Here is a 13,220-nt window from a genome sequence, read left to right on the forward strand (position 1 = left end):
GGCCAGGGCAGAGCAGCAGCAGCGCTGCGATTTGTCCGTCAGCTTGCAGGAGTGTTCCAAACACCTGAGTTCAAAGCCTTCTCCCCCTCTGCCCCGGGGCCCTGCCCAGCAGGCCGAGCGGGTGCAACTGTAGGACTCAAGGGCAGCAGCAGCCGCCGTTTACCCCAATACTGCATCTGGCCCAGCGTCTGCTCCATTTTACAGAGCAGAGGAGAAAGGCGACAGCCCTGGCCTGCAGGGTACAGGACCCCTCACCTGCGAAAGCTGCTGCTCTTCCTCGTTGGACTCCGAGGAGGTGCTGTCGGCCTCCTTTGTCGCTCCCTGTTTCTGGGGTGCCCCTGCTGGAGAAGCAAAGTGTCCAGTGAAGTCCTCCTGTTGGTACAGCACAGCACGCACCTGAACAGGGAGCACCCCAGACTTCTCTCTGGGCACCCCTCCCCGATGTAGGCTGTTGTGAGGCTCCCCAGAGACACGCACTCCAGAGCGGCTGCTCCTCCACAAGGAGCCTGCCCCTGCTGCTTGTCACTCACAGCCTCGTGTGTCAGCGAAACCCACCCCACCAGCTAAGCCGGGCCCAGTGCACAGCGAACCCTTGTTCTCTGTGCTGCTCGCCGGGCCGGCAACCCCCAACCACTACTGGAAGTTCCCCAGAGCAGCATCTCTTACCAGGCCTCGGGGACTGCTTGGCCGTGTCCTCCTCCTCGCTGTCGGAGGAACTGCTGCTGTCTGGGCTCTCCTGCCCTTTGCCAGGTGCTGGGGGCACAGCCTGGCTCTTGGTGGCTCTGCCTGCAGCACGAAGTCCTGCTTTTCCCACGGCTGCGACGGGACCTTTGCCCTTGGCAGAAGGGCTCAGCAACACAGGGGCATTTGCTTGCGCACCCTCCCCTGCAGGAGCGACGGCTTTACCTGAGGCAGCCCAGTGCTTCAAGCAGGATGGAGGACGAGGCTGAGGGGAGGGAGAAGGAAACAAGGAACATTTTAGACAAACTAGGGGTGGGGGATTCAGACCTTCCCTGAGCGCAGCCAGCGTACCCTGAAGGCAGGGAGCTCTCATGGTGAAGGCCTAGATGATCTTGAGGTGGGAAGGGGTGTCTTTCCCACGCAGCCCATGGGCAAGTCACTTCACCTCCCTGACTCAGTCTCCCCATGGGCACACTGAGGGAAATGCCACCTGCCTCATCAGGGGTGCTGAGGAAGCTACAATACCCAAGGCAGTTTGTAAAAGGAGTTAGGATCCTCAAATCGAATGTGCGACCAAACTGCAGAGTCCTCAGTATCAGAGGGAGGAGAATGCCCTTAGGAACACAGCTTGTGCCCGCTACTCCTCAGTCTGTGGCAGAGGCGAGCAGCTCAAATCAAAGACAGACGGAGAGGGCTAGAGCTGGTCTGGTCACTCCAGATCTTTAGTGTAAAGCGGTGCAGGGGAAGCTATGAGAAAGCACTGACGCGAGCCCTGAGCCATTATCTGGGAGGCAGCCAGCAAGATAGGCCTGCGGCGAACGGCTGACAGCTGAAAAGGAAGTTTTCAGCACGGAGCTCTTACCACGAAGGAGCCAGTCTGAGAGTGAGACCTGCAGCCTCCTCAGGCAAGGCAACAGGAATTTTCTTTTTCCCCCTTGCATTATGGTAACTGTGCTCAAAGTGGCTGTTAAAATCGCGCTGCAAACCCCAGCCAGCCTCTGGAAGACACTCCGCCAGTTCCGGCCTACAAGCTCCAGCAGCTGCTAGATCTCCTTGCAGCACCGCATCTCACCCTGCACTTCTCCCTTACCTGTCTTGCAGGCTTCTCTTCCTCCTTGCTCTCTGAGGAACGTGAGCTCAAGCTCTCGGATGCTTGGCCAACTGCGGTAGCAGCTGCCTTCGCAGGGCTGCTGGCCGCTCTGTTGGCAGCTTTCCCAGTGGGCAGCACGGGCCTGGCCGTGCTGGCTGCTGTGCCCAGAGGCTTTGCGGCTGGAGAAGGTTTTGGTTTCACCTGGGCCGGTTGCTAGGCCAAACAAGAAAGGAGGAAAGTCAAGACAGGATGGCGACTTTTAAAGAAATACAGCAACAGAGGTGAGGAGCCTGGAAGTCCAGGGAACTAAGCCCCATTCTGCAGGAGGACAATGCATAGCCAAGTAAGCCTCTGTGCTCAGATCTCAGGCTGATGGCGACACACTGAGATAGAGAACAGGACACCAGCCCCCTGGAAATGTGCTCTCCCACTCTTTTCATACACCCCACGCGGTTTATGACGACGGTTAGCAAGAAGCCATAGCATTTCATCACAGCCCAGGCATATCACCTCCCCAAATGGGAGGGCAGGGGATGACGGGACAGTCCTGGAAGGAGCACCATGCTCCAGGTAGGTAGATCATTGGCAGAAGCAAGTAAACACAAAGTGAGGAGGGCAGGGGAAGCAATCAGTCCCCTGGTGTCAGTTACAAGCCAGTTTACGCATGTGGCCTCCCCCACCTGGCAGACACCCAAGCTTTGATGTGCTGGACTCTGTGGGATCTCTCATGTCTCTCGCATGTGACATCTGGTGCAAGATGCCATCCAGGGGGCTGTGGATCCAAGGAGCCTTTAAACATTTTCAGCTGTGATTTGAGAGGTCAAAGTCACAGTGATTGCTTTTACATACCTCTAAAATATCAACCCTCTTACTAAACGAGGCCTTGTGCCAGCTGGGGAGCACACAGCTTCCTAACCATCCACAGCACAGGGGCAATCCCTTTCTATCCCTGACTCCCAACAACAGTGCCAAGGAGGCCGGCGCTTCGCATGGCACAGACACTTCTGGGAACAGGACTGGGAGCACCTAGCCGGCCAGCAGGCAGCAATGATTCCAAGCACCCGGGAGCTGAGCTGGAGCTGAAAGCCTGTTGGACACATCTGGAGCATTGTGCAGGTCAGGAGGCGCTGCCTGGAGCGGAGGACCATGCACTGGCCCACTGGAAGTTAGCAGCCTCAGTGGCTTTTCTCTTATTTATGACAGCTTCTCCAGTGGCATATGGGCCACCCTGTAGCACTGAACACCTGGAGTACAGAGCATTCTGGTCAGTACATCCCTGCCAGGCCAGGGAGAAAGGGGGGTATGCTGGTGCTACAGGACTTGGGAACCCCTCCTGGGCTTGGAGAATTCTCCACTGGGGGGGCCCGGGGATCCAGCTGATTTATTCTGCAGAAGCTGCACAAAGAGGCCCAGATGTGGACAGGAATCAACCTGTGTGATTATCGCTGTCACAAGGCAGCCAGTCCCTCACTGCTTCTAACCTCCGAACCCTAGCCAGCCCCCATTGGTTGGAAAGGTCCCTGTGCCGGCTGGCTGGGATCACCAGCCCTGACGGACGCTCCCCAGAGCCTGGCTTTCCTGAAGAGCAAGCGCTCCAGACAGAGAGAGTTTCGCTAGTCACCATTCCTCGAAACCCCAGCTCTCAAAGAGGCCAGCTCGGCAAAGCTTCCTCCCTATCGCCCAACAGCCGTGCGGTCTGTTTGCTAGTTACCTGCACGGGTACCTGATCCTCCTCAGAGTCCGACTCCTCACTGGACTCCTCGCTGCTATCTGCTGCCCCTGGTGCTTTTGGAAGAGATGCTGGAAGGGCCTGGGCCTTCTTGACACTAGTCAGCTGTGCTGCAGCAGGGGTCTTCACTGCTGAAAGAGGTCGGAGAGAAACCAAGGGTAAGACTGCAGGCTGTTTATAGGAAGACGATAGCTGGAGAGCTGAGGAAGGCTGCTGATGCTTCAGTGTTCTGGATTTAGACTGGGAGAGAAAACCCTGCTGAAAGGGGAGAGCTGCTAGAAGACAATGATTTCCTAACACCTCCTTCTCCACAAGATTTCTCTTGCTACCCCTAGGCCCCAGCTTTCAATTCGGAATGAGTGAAGGGGCCCAACAGGACGTGGTGCGAGGGGTGGCAGAGGGATGGAATAATCGGGAATGCCACGAACATGCCAGAATAACGGAGCTCTGGAGCTGGAGAACCCGTCCCTCCCGCCTTTGTGCAAACAGACAGCCACCACCAGAAGCCGGCAGGAATCAGTAGTGGAAAATGTTAGCAACTGACAGCTGAGCAAATGCCCTGTGCAAAGCCTGCTGGAGGTTTCTGTTCACTTCCTAGGGGGCTGCTGTCTTCCACTTCACATAGACCCTCCCACCCCTGCAGTTGGGGAGCACGTCAGCCCTTCCAACAGCCAGTCACACTCTGGCTACTCATAAAGCTGACTGGGTGGGTTTCTGCCCGTTTCCTGGCAGCAGTTACACCAACAAGCAAGAGAGACCAGCCGGCCTATTGCCTGGTGTTTCCGCTAGCTCCAGAACACAAACCCATGGGGTGTCGGAGGTCTGGACAGCAGTGTATAGCAGATCTCAGCACTCAACCCCACGTTTACAGCTAACAAAAGTTCTCCCCACCTCCCGTGTGCACAGGCTGAGTTCTGTTTTACCAGCTCCCTGCAACAAAGGATTTGACATTAGCTCAAGCTCTCCCTGCAGGAAGGTCCTGCAATAACCATCTACAGTGCAAGACTCCTTTGTAATGAAGTCATTCCCTCCAGCATCCTCCTGTATCCAGGCATCAGCTCCAGAGATGCCAGGAATAACTTCTGGTTGCTCACATCACAAAACCCAGCCAGAGACACGAACCAGCCTGGAGCACACGTTATCTGCTAAGGCAACGCCTCTGTGCTGCAAACAGGGACATCGCTGTGCAAAGACCACAATTACCTGGTGAGAGCAAAAGCACTGAAGGCTCATGTCCATGGAAGAGAGGAGACAGGTCAACTGAAAACAGCAAGAGCCAACCTGGACAGTCATCAGTCCCCTCCATTTGCTGGGTTCCCATGGGTTGTCCCTGTGCTGCCCCAGCATGCCACTGGCCATAAGCCAAGTTTCCTTTGCTGGTCTAATGACAAGGGCCCTGCATGTTCTCGGGGCACTCAGACCTTGTGCTCTCTGGGCCTTGTAGCTGCAGAGATGCCTGAATACTCTGGAGACGGGTTGGCAGCAGGGAAGCAGGAGCAGACACATATTCAGCATGGGGGGCTCCACTGTATCTTCAGTGATCTCCCTCTATCCCCACTTCAGACATAACCACGTCCTCATGAGACTCCAGGTTGTAGCCACCCCCGGCCCACTCCAGGACAGCTGCCAGGACTCCCCTTCCTATCCCTTCATCAACCAGAGAGGTCACGGAGTGGTGCCAGACTTCCTCGCCCACTCTAGGGAGAAGTGTAGGGATGGCAAACCCCCCGCAGACCACACAGGAGAGGAGAAGAGGGCTTCATTCATTACTAGTAATCTCTTATAGAGCCTTCCATCCACGGATCTCAAAGTGCCTATTAATTATTATGCCAAGGCTCCTCCGTCTGCACACGCTGGGGAGTACATCTCAGTTAGCAACTGACCCATGCTGGAAGGAATAGAAAACAGAACAAAAATAACCCTGCCCCAAAACCCAACTCTTGTGCCAGTTTGGAAGGACACTCTAGAAAGAGACAGAAGGGAACTGCGCTGACAGCTCTTGCCGACATCAGCTTCAGAGCAACTGGCAGAGTCTGCATCCCTTGGCAGTTCAGAGCATGCCTGGTGATGGTTCTTAGGGGGGAGCCCCGTCTAGGACACATCAACTGCTCAAGCAGAGAAGAGAAGCAAACCCCATGAGTACAGAGGAGAGAGGCCCTGAATACCAAGGGAAGGCTAGAATCTTACCAGCGTTAGGAGGTTGTTTCTGGGCTGCCTCGTCCTCCTCACTGTCTGACGACGTGCTGCTCTCGCTCTCCGAGTCCTTGCCCTTCAAGGCATTTGCAGCTGCTTTCCTGGGGCTCCTAGCTTTACCTGCTGGGCTGGGCTTGATGCCAGGGGAAGGCTGAGAAGTTGGCACTCTCTTAAAAAAAAAGAAAAAAGTCAATGATTTTTATGGTCAACAGGTTCAGTGCCCAAGCCAGGGTTCGTGTCTTGCACCCCACATGCTGCCGTCATCATTTAAAATGCTCCTTTTATCCCCAAAGAACGTCACAAGTTCGGAGATGGATCATTTCTGAAACCAATGAAATGTGGCTCCCTCTCTTGGGTGGGAGGCAGTAGCTGTTCGCAGCAGATAGAAACACCACCCAGCAGTTCAGGCAAGAAGGGAGGAAATATACCGTATTCAACCGGAATGGCCTGGGGAAAACTTGGCAGGGGGAAAGGCCATATTTCAGTAGAAACTGACCAGGCCACCAGGGTTTATGCCTCTACTCTCTCAAAAAGGACCAAGGGATCTTTAATGACCAGGGGTTCAGCACCTCATTATCATGTCTCACCTGAGAACGGTACTTCCAGAAGCACAGCACGCCCTATCATTAGGGCAAAACAACGGTTCAGTTTGACTTGGAAGGGAGAAGGCCACCTAAGGAAACCACACTACTCCTGCCTGCGGGGGCTAGCTGTCCCTTGAGGCTGCTCCACTGAATACTGACTGTCTGACCTAGGTGGCTTGTGACGTTTGGAGGGATCTGAGCACAAGGTGAAACAACTGCCAGATTCCACCATCCCAGCGGCTGCCTCCTAGACACAGCATTAGAGCAGCATTTAAGGGAGACAGCGTTGCACCGTTCCTAGGAATCGCTTTGTCCACAACAGGAGCGATTCGTTTGTCCATGTGCCTAAATAATCGGCTGTGAAACCCGAACATGGTGCTTGGGTTGAACAGCAGCTGGCAGCGTTTTGATTTTTGTGACTCAAAGCAGTGTGCGAGCCGCCTCTCAATGTCTCGCACAGCTGAGGAGTTGATGCAAGGAGGTACCACTTATTTTGGCACTTGAAAATTTCATTCCAGCCAGGTTTGATCTTCTGGCCCCCTCATGGCGCAGAGAGAGCTTCCATGCTCCTCTCACCCTTTGGCTGCTTGCAGAGGGTGTGCTAAAGAGAGGAAGTCCCAGAGACTTCCCCACTCTTTGGGGTTCTTCGGGGGCAGACACACTCTGCACCCACTCAGGCATCCAAACACAGCCTGATCTTCACATGCTGGGCTGAACGCTCAAGCACCAGTTCGCTCTGGCCAAGCAAGAGCATAACTGGGCCAACCAACGGTCCACCTGGCCCAGGATCTCATCTTCCCACAGTGGCCAGTGCCAGATGCTTCAGAGGGAATGAACAGAACAGGGCACTTGCTGAGTGATCCATCCTGAGGTCCAGTCACAGCTCCTGGCAGTTAGACGTTCGGGGATACTCCGTTTGCCAGGCACAGTGGGAGCAGAGTATCACCCAGCCTGCCCGTGGCTGTGACCCATTTTGGGGGCGGTGTCCCATGGCCTGGAAGCTGTTCCCAGAACTCTTCTCAGGGAAGACGGAGCGTGACACTAGCTCTACCATGAATGGTCCAGTCCCCAGCAGCATTCAGTCCCTTTACCCCTGTGCCGGACTTGATACTCAGGCTCCCCCTGCCCAATACCAGTGCAGAACTAGAACATCACAGCTGCTCTGACAGCCTGTAGGGGTGGCTGCTCCATGCCAGTGGCCAGGAGCCCCAGGTTTGCAGCTTTGTGAGATGGAAGACTGTGTCACACCTGGCTTTCTGGCACGGCCCCGCAGAGCGCTGCCCCTGGGGCAGCGTTTATTACATTTAAACCAGCTGCTGAACAGACGTCAGTATCGGAGTGTTTACCCATTACAGAAGGGGCTCTCCAAACAAGCCAGGCATCTCCAGGCTCTGCACAGAGACACAGAAACCTCCACAAGGACGAGAGAGGAAAACAAACTGGAGTCTCTGTTTTGTTTTGGTTAACATGAGTCACTATCTCCAAGAGAGGGGCCAGCTTCTAGATGGCAAATCGAGAGCATTATCAGAAACAGATGCAGAGATTTAAATGAATCACCCACTTGGGAGCACACCAGACTCCGCCTCATCAGAGACCAGCACTTGCGGGATATTGGATCTAGCCTAAGTCACTTGCCTCCAACTTCCTAGTGACAGGACAGACTCTTGCTCATGTTCAGAGAGCGAGCTTCCCATGCATAACAGGAGGAGGTACTAGGGAACAGCTCAAGGACCTGGAAGACAATCAGATAGCAGCATTCGGACACTATGTAAGAACATTTCCCTAAAAAGGCAGCAGGTATCATTTCTACAGGGCTGCCACATCCTAGTGAATGAGCCCAGGCAGAGATTCACCCTATACCATGGCTGAACTACACTGGCTGTAAAACGGCCCCAGGTGAGCCGTGCAGAACACAATCCAGGCCAGTGCGTTTTATGGACTCAGGAGACTGGAAGAAGCCAGAAGTAAAGGGGTGGAAAGGTTGTGGAGCAGTCTGCCATGCTAGAGATGCTGGTACCTGAGAGAAATTCATGAGATGGTGGAAGTGTAACTACAGATTGACCTTCCTGTTCTCTCCTCCCTCACTTCCTTTCTCTCTCTCTCTGCTGCCCTGCAAATAGCTCCCGGCCCAGTGGTGGCAGCATGCTGGAGTTGAATCACCCGCCTCCCCCAGGCGCTTTAGCTTATTTGCATAATGCAGGGAGTCAGAAAGTGAGCATGCTCCCCAGAAGCTGTATCAGTCACACACACCAACTCTAGTCTCCCGGCGTACACAGGAAGCACTCCCAGCATACCAACAACGAGCTCAGTAACTGGGGATGCGTCACAATATAAAAGAATAAAGACTTCCGCTCCAAGATATGAGCTCAGGACGCAGTCACGCTTCATCTCCCCTAAGGGTCTAGTGGGCTATCACCTCAGCACTGAGTCCAGATCAAAGCTCACAGCCAGGTTTTCCGTCACGTCCATGAATACTCTATGCGTCCATTTCTGGGCGCTGGCAGGAGACATAGACTTGCTGCACATCTAAAGTGAGGCACAGGAACACCAGTGGGCCCGTATGAAATTTTTGGCCTTATTGCACAGGTGGGTTTGGAAAGTTTGAAAAAGCCTGAAGTTTCTTCAAGGTCAATCTTGTTTGCTTCCCCATTGCAGGCGGGGGGAACACAACACCTTTGCAAACAAATTTCTTTGACTAAATAATCCTAAATCTTCAGTGGTAAACATACTAATTAAGCAGTTCGATGTAGGCATGATGTTCATTTTAATTGTGCTAATCCGCCCCCGCAGCGAAAGATGAAGCGGCTTGCAATTCTCTGTACCTGTCTGGATCTTGCTTAGAAATGATCGGAAGCTGCAGGATACCACAAGTTAGTGGTTAAACATATGCCCAAGTACTTCATGTTCTCCATCTGCCCAGAGACGTTCCACTGGGAGAGCCGGATTGTGGACACAAATGGGCAGAATGGCTAAAGGCCAACCTTCATTCCAAGTCCCTGGGTGCTGGCGTCATGAAAGCCAGCCCATTTTGGTTACAGCCTCTCTCGGCAGCAGCAACTGGTACGTGGGAATCCCAAATTTGCAAATCCTTTAATAGCCCTTCATCAAGAGAGAGCGCTTCTTCTGCCTCAGGTAGGGTATTCTTTTCAACTGAAGACAGTGTGGGGAAAATGCGTTCTTCACCTTTTACTATTGCTAGAAGGGCTTGCACAAATTCTTCATGCAGCATAAAATCTCCCCTTCCCCCGCAATACCCCTCATTCTCAACCAGCGTTAAGATTTGAATCGCAGTGTAGAAATGCTGAGAGAGACAGACTGGGATAGCACCAACCACGCAGAGATGTTCCCCAAGCCAGCAGACCAGGACAATCCAGTGTAAAAGCCAACATGCAGAGCTCATCGGACTCTGACTTGTCTACACCAAATGGGCAGAGAGAGAGAGAGGAGAGAGGAGAGAACTCTTGCAGATGCGGGGGGGGACTAGGCCACAATCTTGCACGCACTGTCAGACTGCGCCTTGCAGGCTGCCATCTTCAGGAAGACTAGCAAGCACTTGGGGCCACCACTGATAAGGATGCGCCCTACCAGTAATGACTCCCCAGGGCCATCGTCGTGGCCAGATTAATCATGAACAACCGAGAGGTGAAAATCCACACCGTGTGGATTTCTGCCTTGCAAAACACTCAGCCTGATCCCGATCCCACTGGAAGCAATGGGAGTTTTGCCATCAGCTTTAATGGGAACTGGTTCCGGCCTATGCAAGCATGAGCAGGCTCCCTGGGCACACGTGAAGCAAGCCCAGGGTGCTTTTGGCCCCATATGTATCCAGTCTGGGACCTATGTCACGAGTTCCAGTCGAAAGGAAGCAAGAGGGGAGGGCTCCGTCCAGCTAAAATTCCTATGACAGAGCAGAGTCAGCGTTTGGATGCAGGCAAATAACCTGTTTCACCCTGGAGTTCTCCATGTACAGTTTCTGCTGGTTTGGCTCCTCAGACTGCTGAAGAATGGGAGACGTTTTAAGCCAAGTGATACTACGCTACGGGCGCCCCACGCCTTGGCTTGTATTTTACTATAGTGTTTTGCAATGACTTGTGTTTGATCTTATTGGCAGCAGCCAGTTCTCTGGCAAAGCAAAACACAAGTTCTACAAAGGAGCCAGAGAATTCAGTAACTATGAACTAGTCACTCAGAAACGGCTGGTCTTTAAATGATGTATTAAAGCAGGGGCCCATCAAATCAGAAAACAATTCATAGTAATTCTACAAAGCAAAGATGAAGGGACACCTTGCAGAGGTCAGAGATTTCATACATCAGAAAGATTTAGCATCCTAAGCATAGCAGTATGAACAGCCAGCCACTAACACGACCATCACCAGCATCTCGGAACCCAACTAGAGGCAAGAATTACAAACCTTCTGGCTTATCGGCACTGGGGGTGCTTCGTCCTCGCTGCTCGATGAGTCACTGCTCTCTGAGCTCTCTTCTTGCTTTACACTCCCAGCAGCCTTTGCAGTGGTTCTGGTCGTTTGAAGCCCCACACTGGGCTGGCTGGGCACAGCTGGTTTTGAGGGCTGCTTCTGTGGAGCTGGGGTCGAGGCTTTTGCCAGAGCTGCCCTGGTGGATGGAGGAGTGGCTGGTGCACTTTTCACTAGCGTCGCCATGGCCTGGGGAGCTTTTGCAGATGGGTTGGTCTAGAGCCAAGAGACAAGAACAGAATAAACACAACAGGAATCCATGACTTGGGGTGGGGAAATGCGTCTTCCCAGGATAAAATTTAAGGGATCAAGATGTTGGTCTAGAAAGAAAGAGACTGCAAGATGTGCCAAGGCTGAAAATGCTAAGAGAGGATGGGTGACCAGCGTGGCGAGCCAGGCACCCTTCATCAGTCCTCCTGGCCATTGGAAGACATCTCCTAGGGTGAGAGAGCAGTAACTGAAATTCCTTAATAGTCTGCTGTGTAACTGGTCACAGCTGCACAAACAGTGGGGGGGAGAAAAGGCTGCCCACTGCACGAGAACATGAACGGCTCCGTTCCTCATGCACCACAGCACAGGAACCAATGGTGAAAAGGACCAAACCTCCCCTACCCAGGCACAAAAGCAGCAGCAATCAGGTGATGCTAGAGTTTGCCGATGTTAGATATTGCAGATCCAACACTCAGCTGTGAATCCATGGATCAGATCTAGAACTCGGGAGGGTTTTGAGTAGAATTTTCCTTTCTTGGATGGAGAACACCGCCAGTGTTGGATTTTAGTTAAAAGCACTCATGCATCTTTTGCCTGTTGAAATCAACACACTTAATTTTCAACTGGTCACTTAAAGTTTACAGTGGAAACATTAACTGGGACCATTCCCTACCCTGTTGCAAGTGCGACCTTGCAGTGCACTGTGCTTTTTACGAGGTTCCCATTCGTAGCATCCCCAGGCCTCAGGACAGGTGGGAGGGACAATAGGCTCAAACTGACCTACCTGTACCGCTGACGTGGCTTCCTCATCATCACTGTCCGATGAACTGCTGCTCTCAGAAGTGTCCTTTGCCTTTGCACTCCCAGCAGCCTTTGCAGGAGCTGTCACCTTTGCAGTTCCTGGTTTGCTCTGGGTTGGTGTATCTGCAGTTGGTTTCCATGGAGCTGGGCTGGACACTTTCCCTGGGGTCCTCTTGGTGGGCGCTGGAGTGGCTGGCGCGCTTTTCACTGGTGTTGCATTGACCTGTGCTGCTTTCGCAGCTGGTTTTGTCTGGAGTTGAGAGAAGAGACTGACTGAGGAGGGATATCAAACATCTGTGCAGGAGTAGGGGTGGGAGGAAGCCGAAGGGAAGTCAGGGGTCGAGGTTAGCTCAGAGCACAAGCCTTGATCAGGGGGTGGGATTAGCTACAAACAAGGCTCTCCTGCTCTGCAGCAAGCTGGACCATAAGTCCGTGCAAGGCCCTTGGGTCGGGCAACAACTGGCGATTCTGCAGCAGGTTAGTTTACGCTGGAGATGGCGGTGTGGGAACTTTCATTTAATCAGCACAACAGGCTGTTATTCATTTTACACTCTCTGGGTTCTCAGTATCCCACTCGTCTGCATGGAGCGCATCCTACAGTCAGAGCGGCTCAGGGTTCGGTCCTCCCTCTGCTCTAACCCTCCAGTGAGGGAGCGGGACCCAGACTTTGGGGCCGACAGAGGCTGGGAGGTGCTGTTGGGTGGGGTGGAGTCTGTTTCCTCAGTGCCCTGGCTTCAGAGAAAACTGTTCATAGTCCCTGCCCCACTATCAGTCTGGGGAAGGGCCTTAACAACGCTTGGCCCTGGGAGGGTACAGGATATGTATGAGTGGTGGTGGTGGGGAATGCTTAAAGCACTCAATGGACCCTCTTGGAGGCAGATACCTGGAGCGCCGGGGTTTTTAATTTCTCTTCAGAGGAAGTCTCATCGCTCGAGTCCTCACTGCTACTCTCTGCCTTTCCCACCTTTTGCTTTAGTGCTGAAACACCAGAGAGGAGACATCACTCACACCGCGCTCTCTTGTCGAGTCCATGCAGACAGCTACGCTCATGCAACTTTTAGGTTACGGGAACCAGTTAGAAGGCACAGGGGAGAGGCGACAGTCATGTCGCGTGGGGGCAGGGCCCAGCGATACCGCTAAAATCTCAGAGGCACCTACTGAGCATGTCAACAAAATTTTCAAGTCACATATTTAATATTAACCCCCTCACACTCCCTTAGGAGGCCCTCCCTCAAGGAGGACCAGTCATCCCGAGTCTCTGCTCCTGGAGCAAGTGCAGTGTGGACACTTACACACACACCCTCATTGCAGGATCAGGTCTCAAACTTGGAGCATTTCTTTTCTGGGCAATTTCCCCCTCAAAACATCAACAACAATTCACTTCTGGCATGAGCCCAAACATGGAAAGTTTGAGTGACTTCTTCAGAGCGCTCAGAATAAAGCAGCGTTCTGGTATC

The 13,220-nt window shown here is 53.2% G+C and overlaps 1 protein-coding gene across 6 annotated transcripts in view; it reads right to left on the reverse strand.

Annotated features, from left to right (window-relative positions):
• TCOF1 (treacle ribosome biogenesis factor 1) overlaps positions 1 to 13,220 on the reverse strand; it is a 34,091-nt gene that overhangs the window by 9,373 nt on the left and 11,498 nt on the right. For 4 of the 6 annotated variants that reach the window (XM_030571732.1, XM_030571730.1, XM_030571733.1 and 1 more), the window contains exons 6-13: positions 12,647 to 12,741; positions 11,747 to 12,013; positions 10,690 to 10,968; positions 5,688 to 5,862; positions 3,483 to 3,631; positions 1,772 to 1,984; positions 667 to 946; positions 256 to 341 (exon numbers count right to left, since the gene is read on the reverse strand). In XM_030571732.1, the coding sequence (XP_030427592.1) occupies positions 256 to 341; positions 667 to 946; positions 1,772 to 1,984; positions 3,483 to 3,631; positions 5,688 to 5,862; positions 10,690 to 10,968; positions 11,747 to 12,013; positions 12,647 to 12,741 (1,544 nt within the window). The remainder of the gene's footprint in view (positions 1 to 255; positions 342 to 666; positions 947 to 1,771; positions 1,985 to 3,482; positions 3,632 to 5,687; positions 5,863 to 10,689; positions 10,969 to 11,746; positions 12,014 to 12,646; positions 12,742 to 13,220) is intronic. The other 2 variants (XM_030571729.1, XM_030571734.1) reach the window with 2 other exon arrangements.

The sequence above is a fragment of the Gopherus evgoodei genome, chromosome 8 (assembly GCF_007399415.2).
Source record: "Gopherus evgoodei ecotype Sinaloan lineage chromosome 8, rGopEvg1_v1.p, whole genome shotgun sequence".
NCBI lineage: Eukaryota > Metazoa > Chordata > Testudines > Testudinidae > Gopherus > Gopherus evgoodei.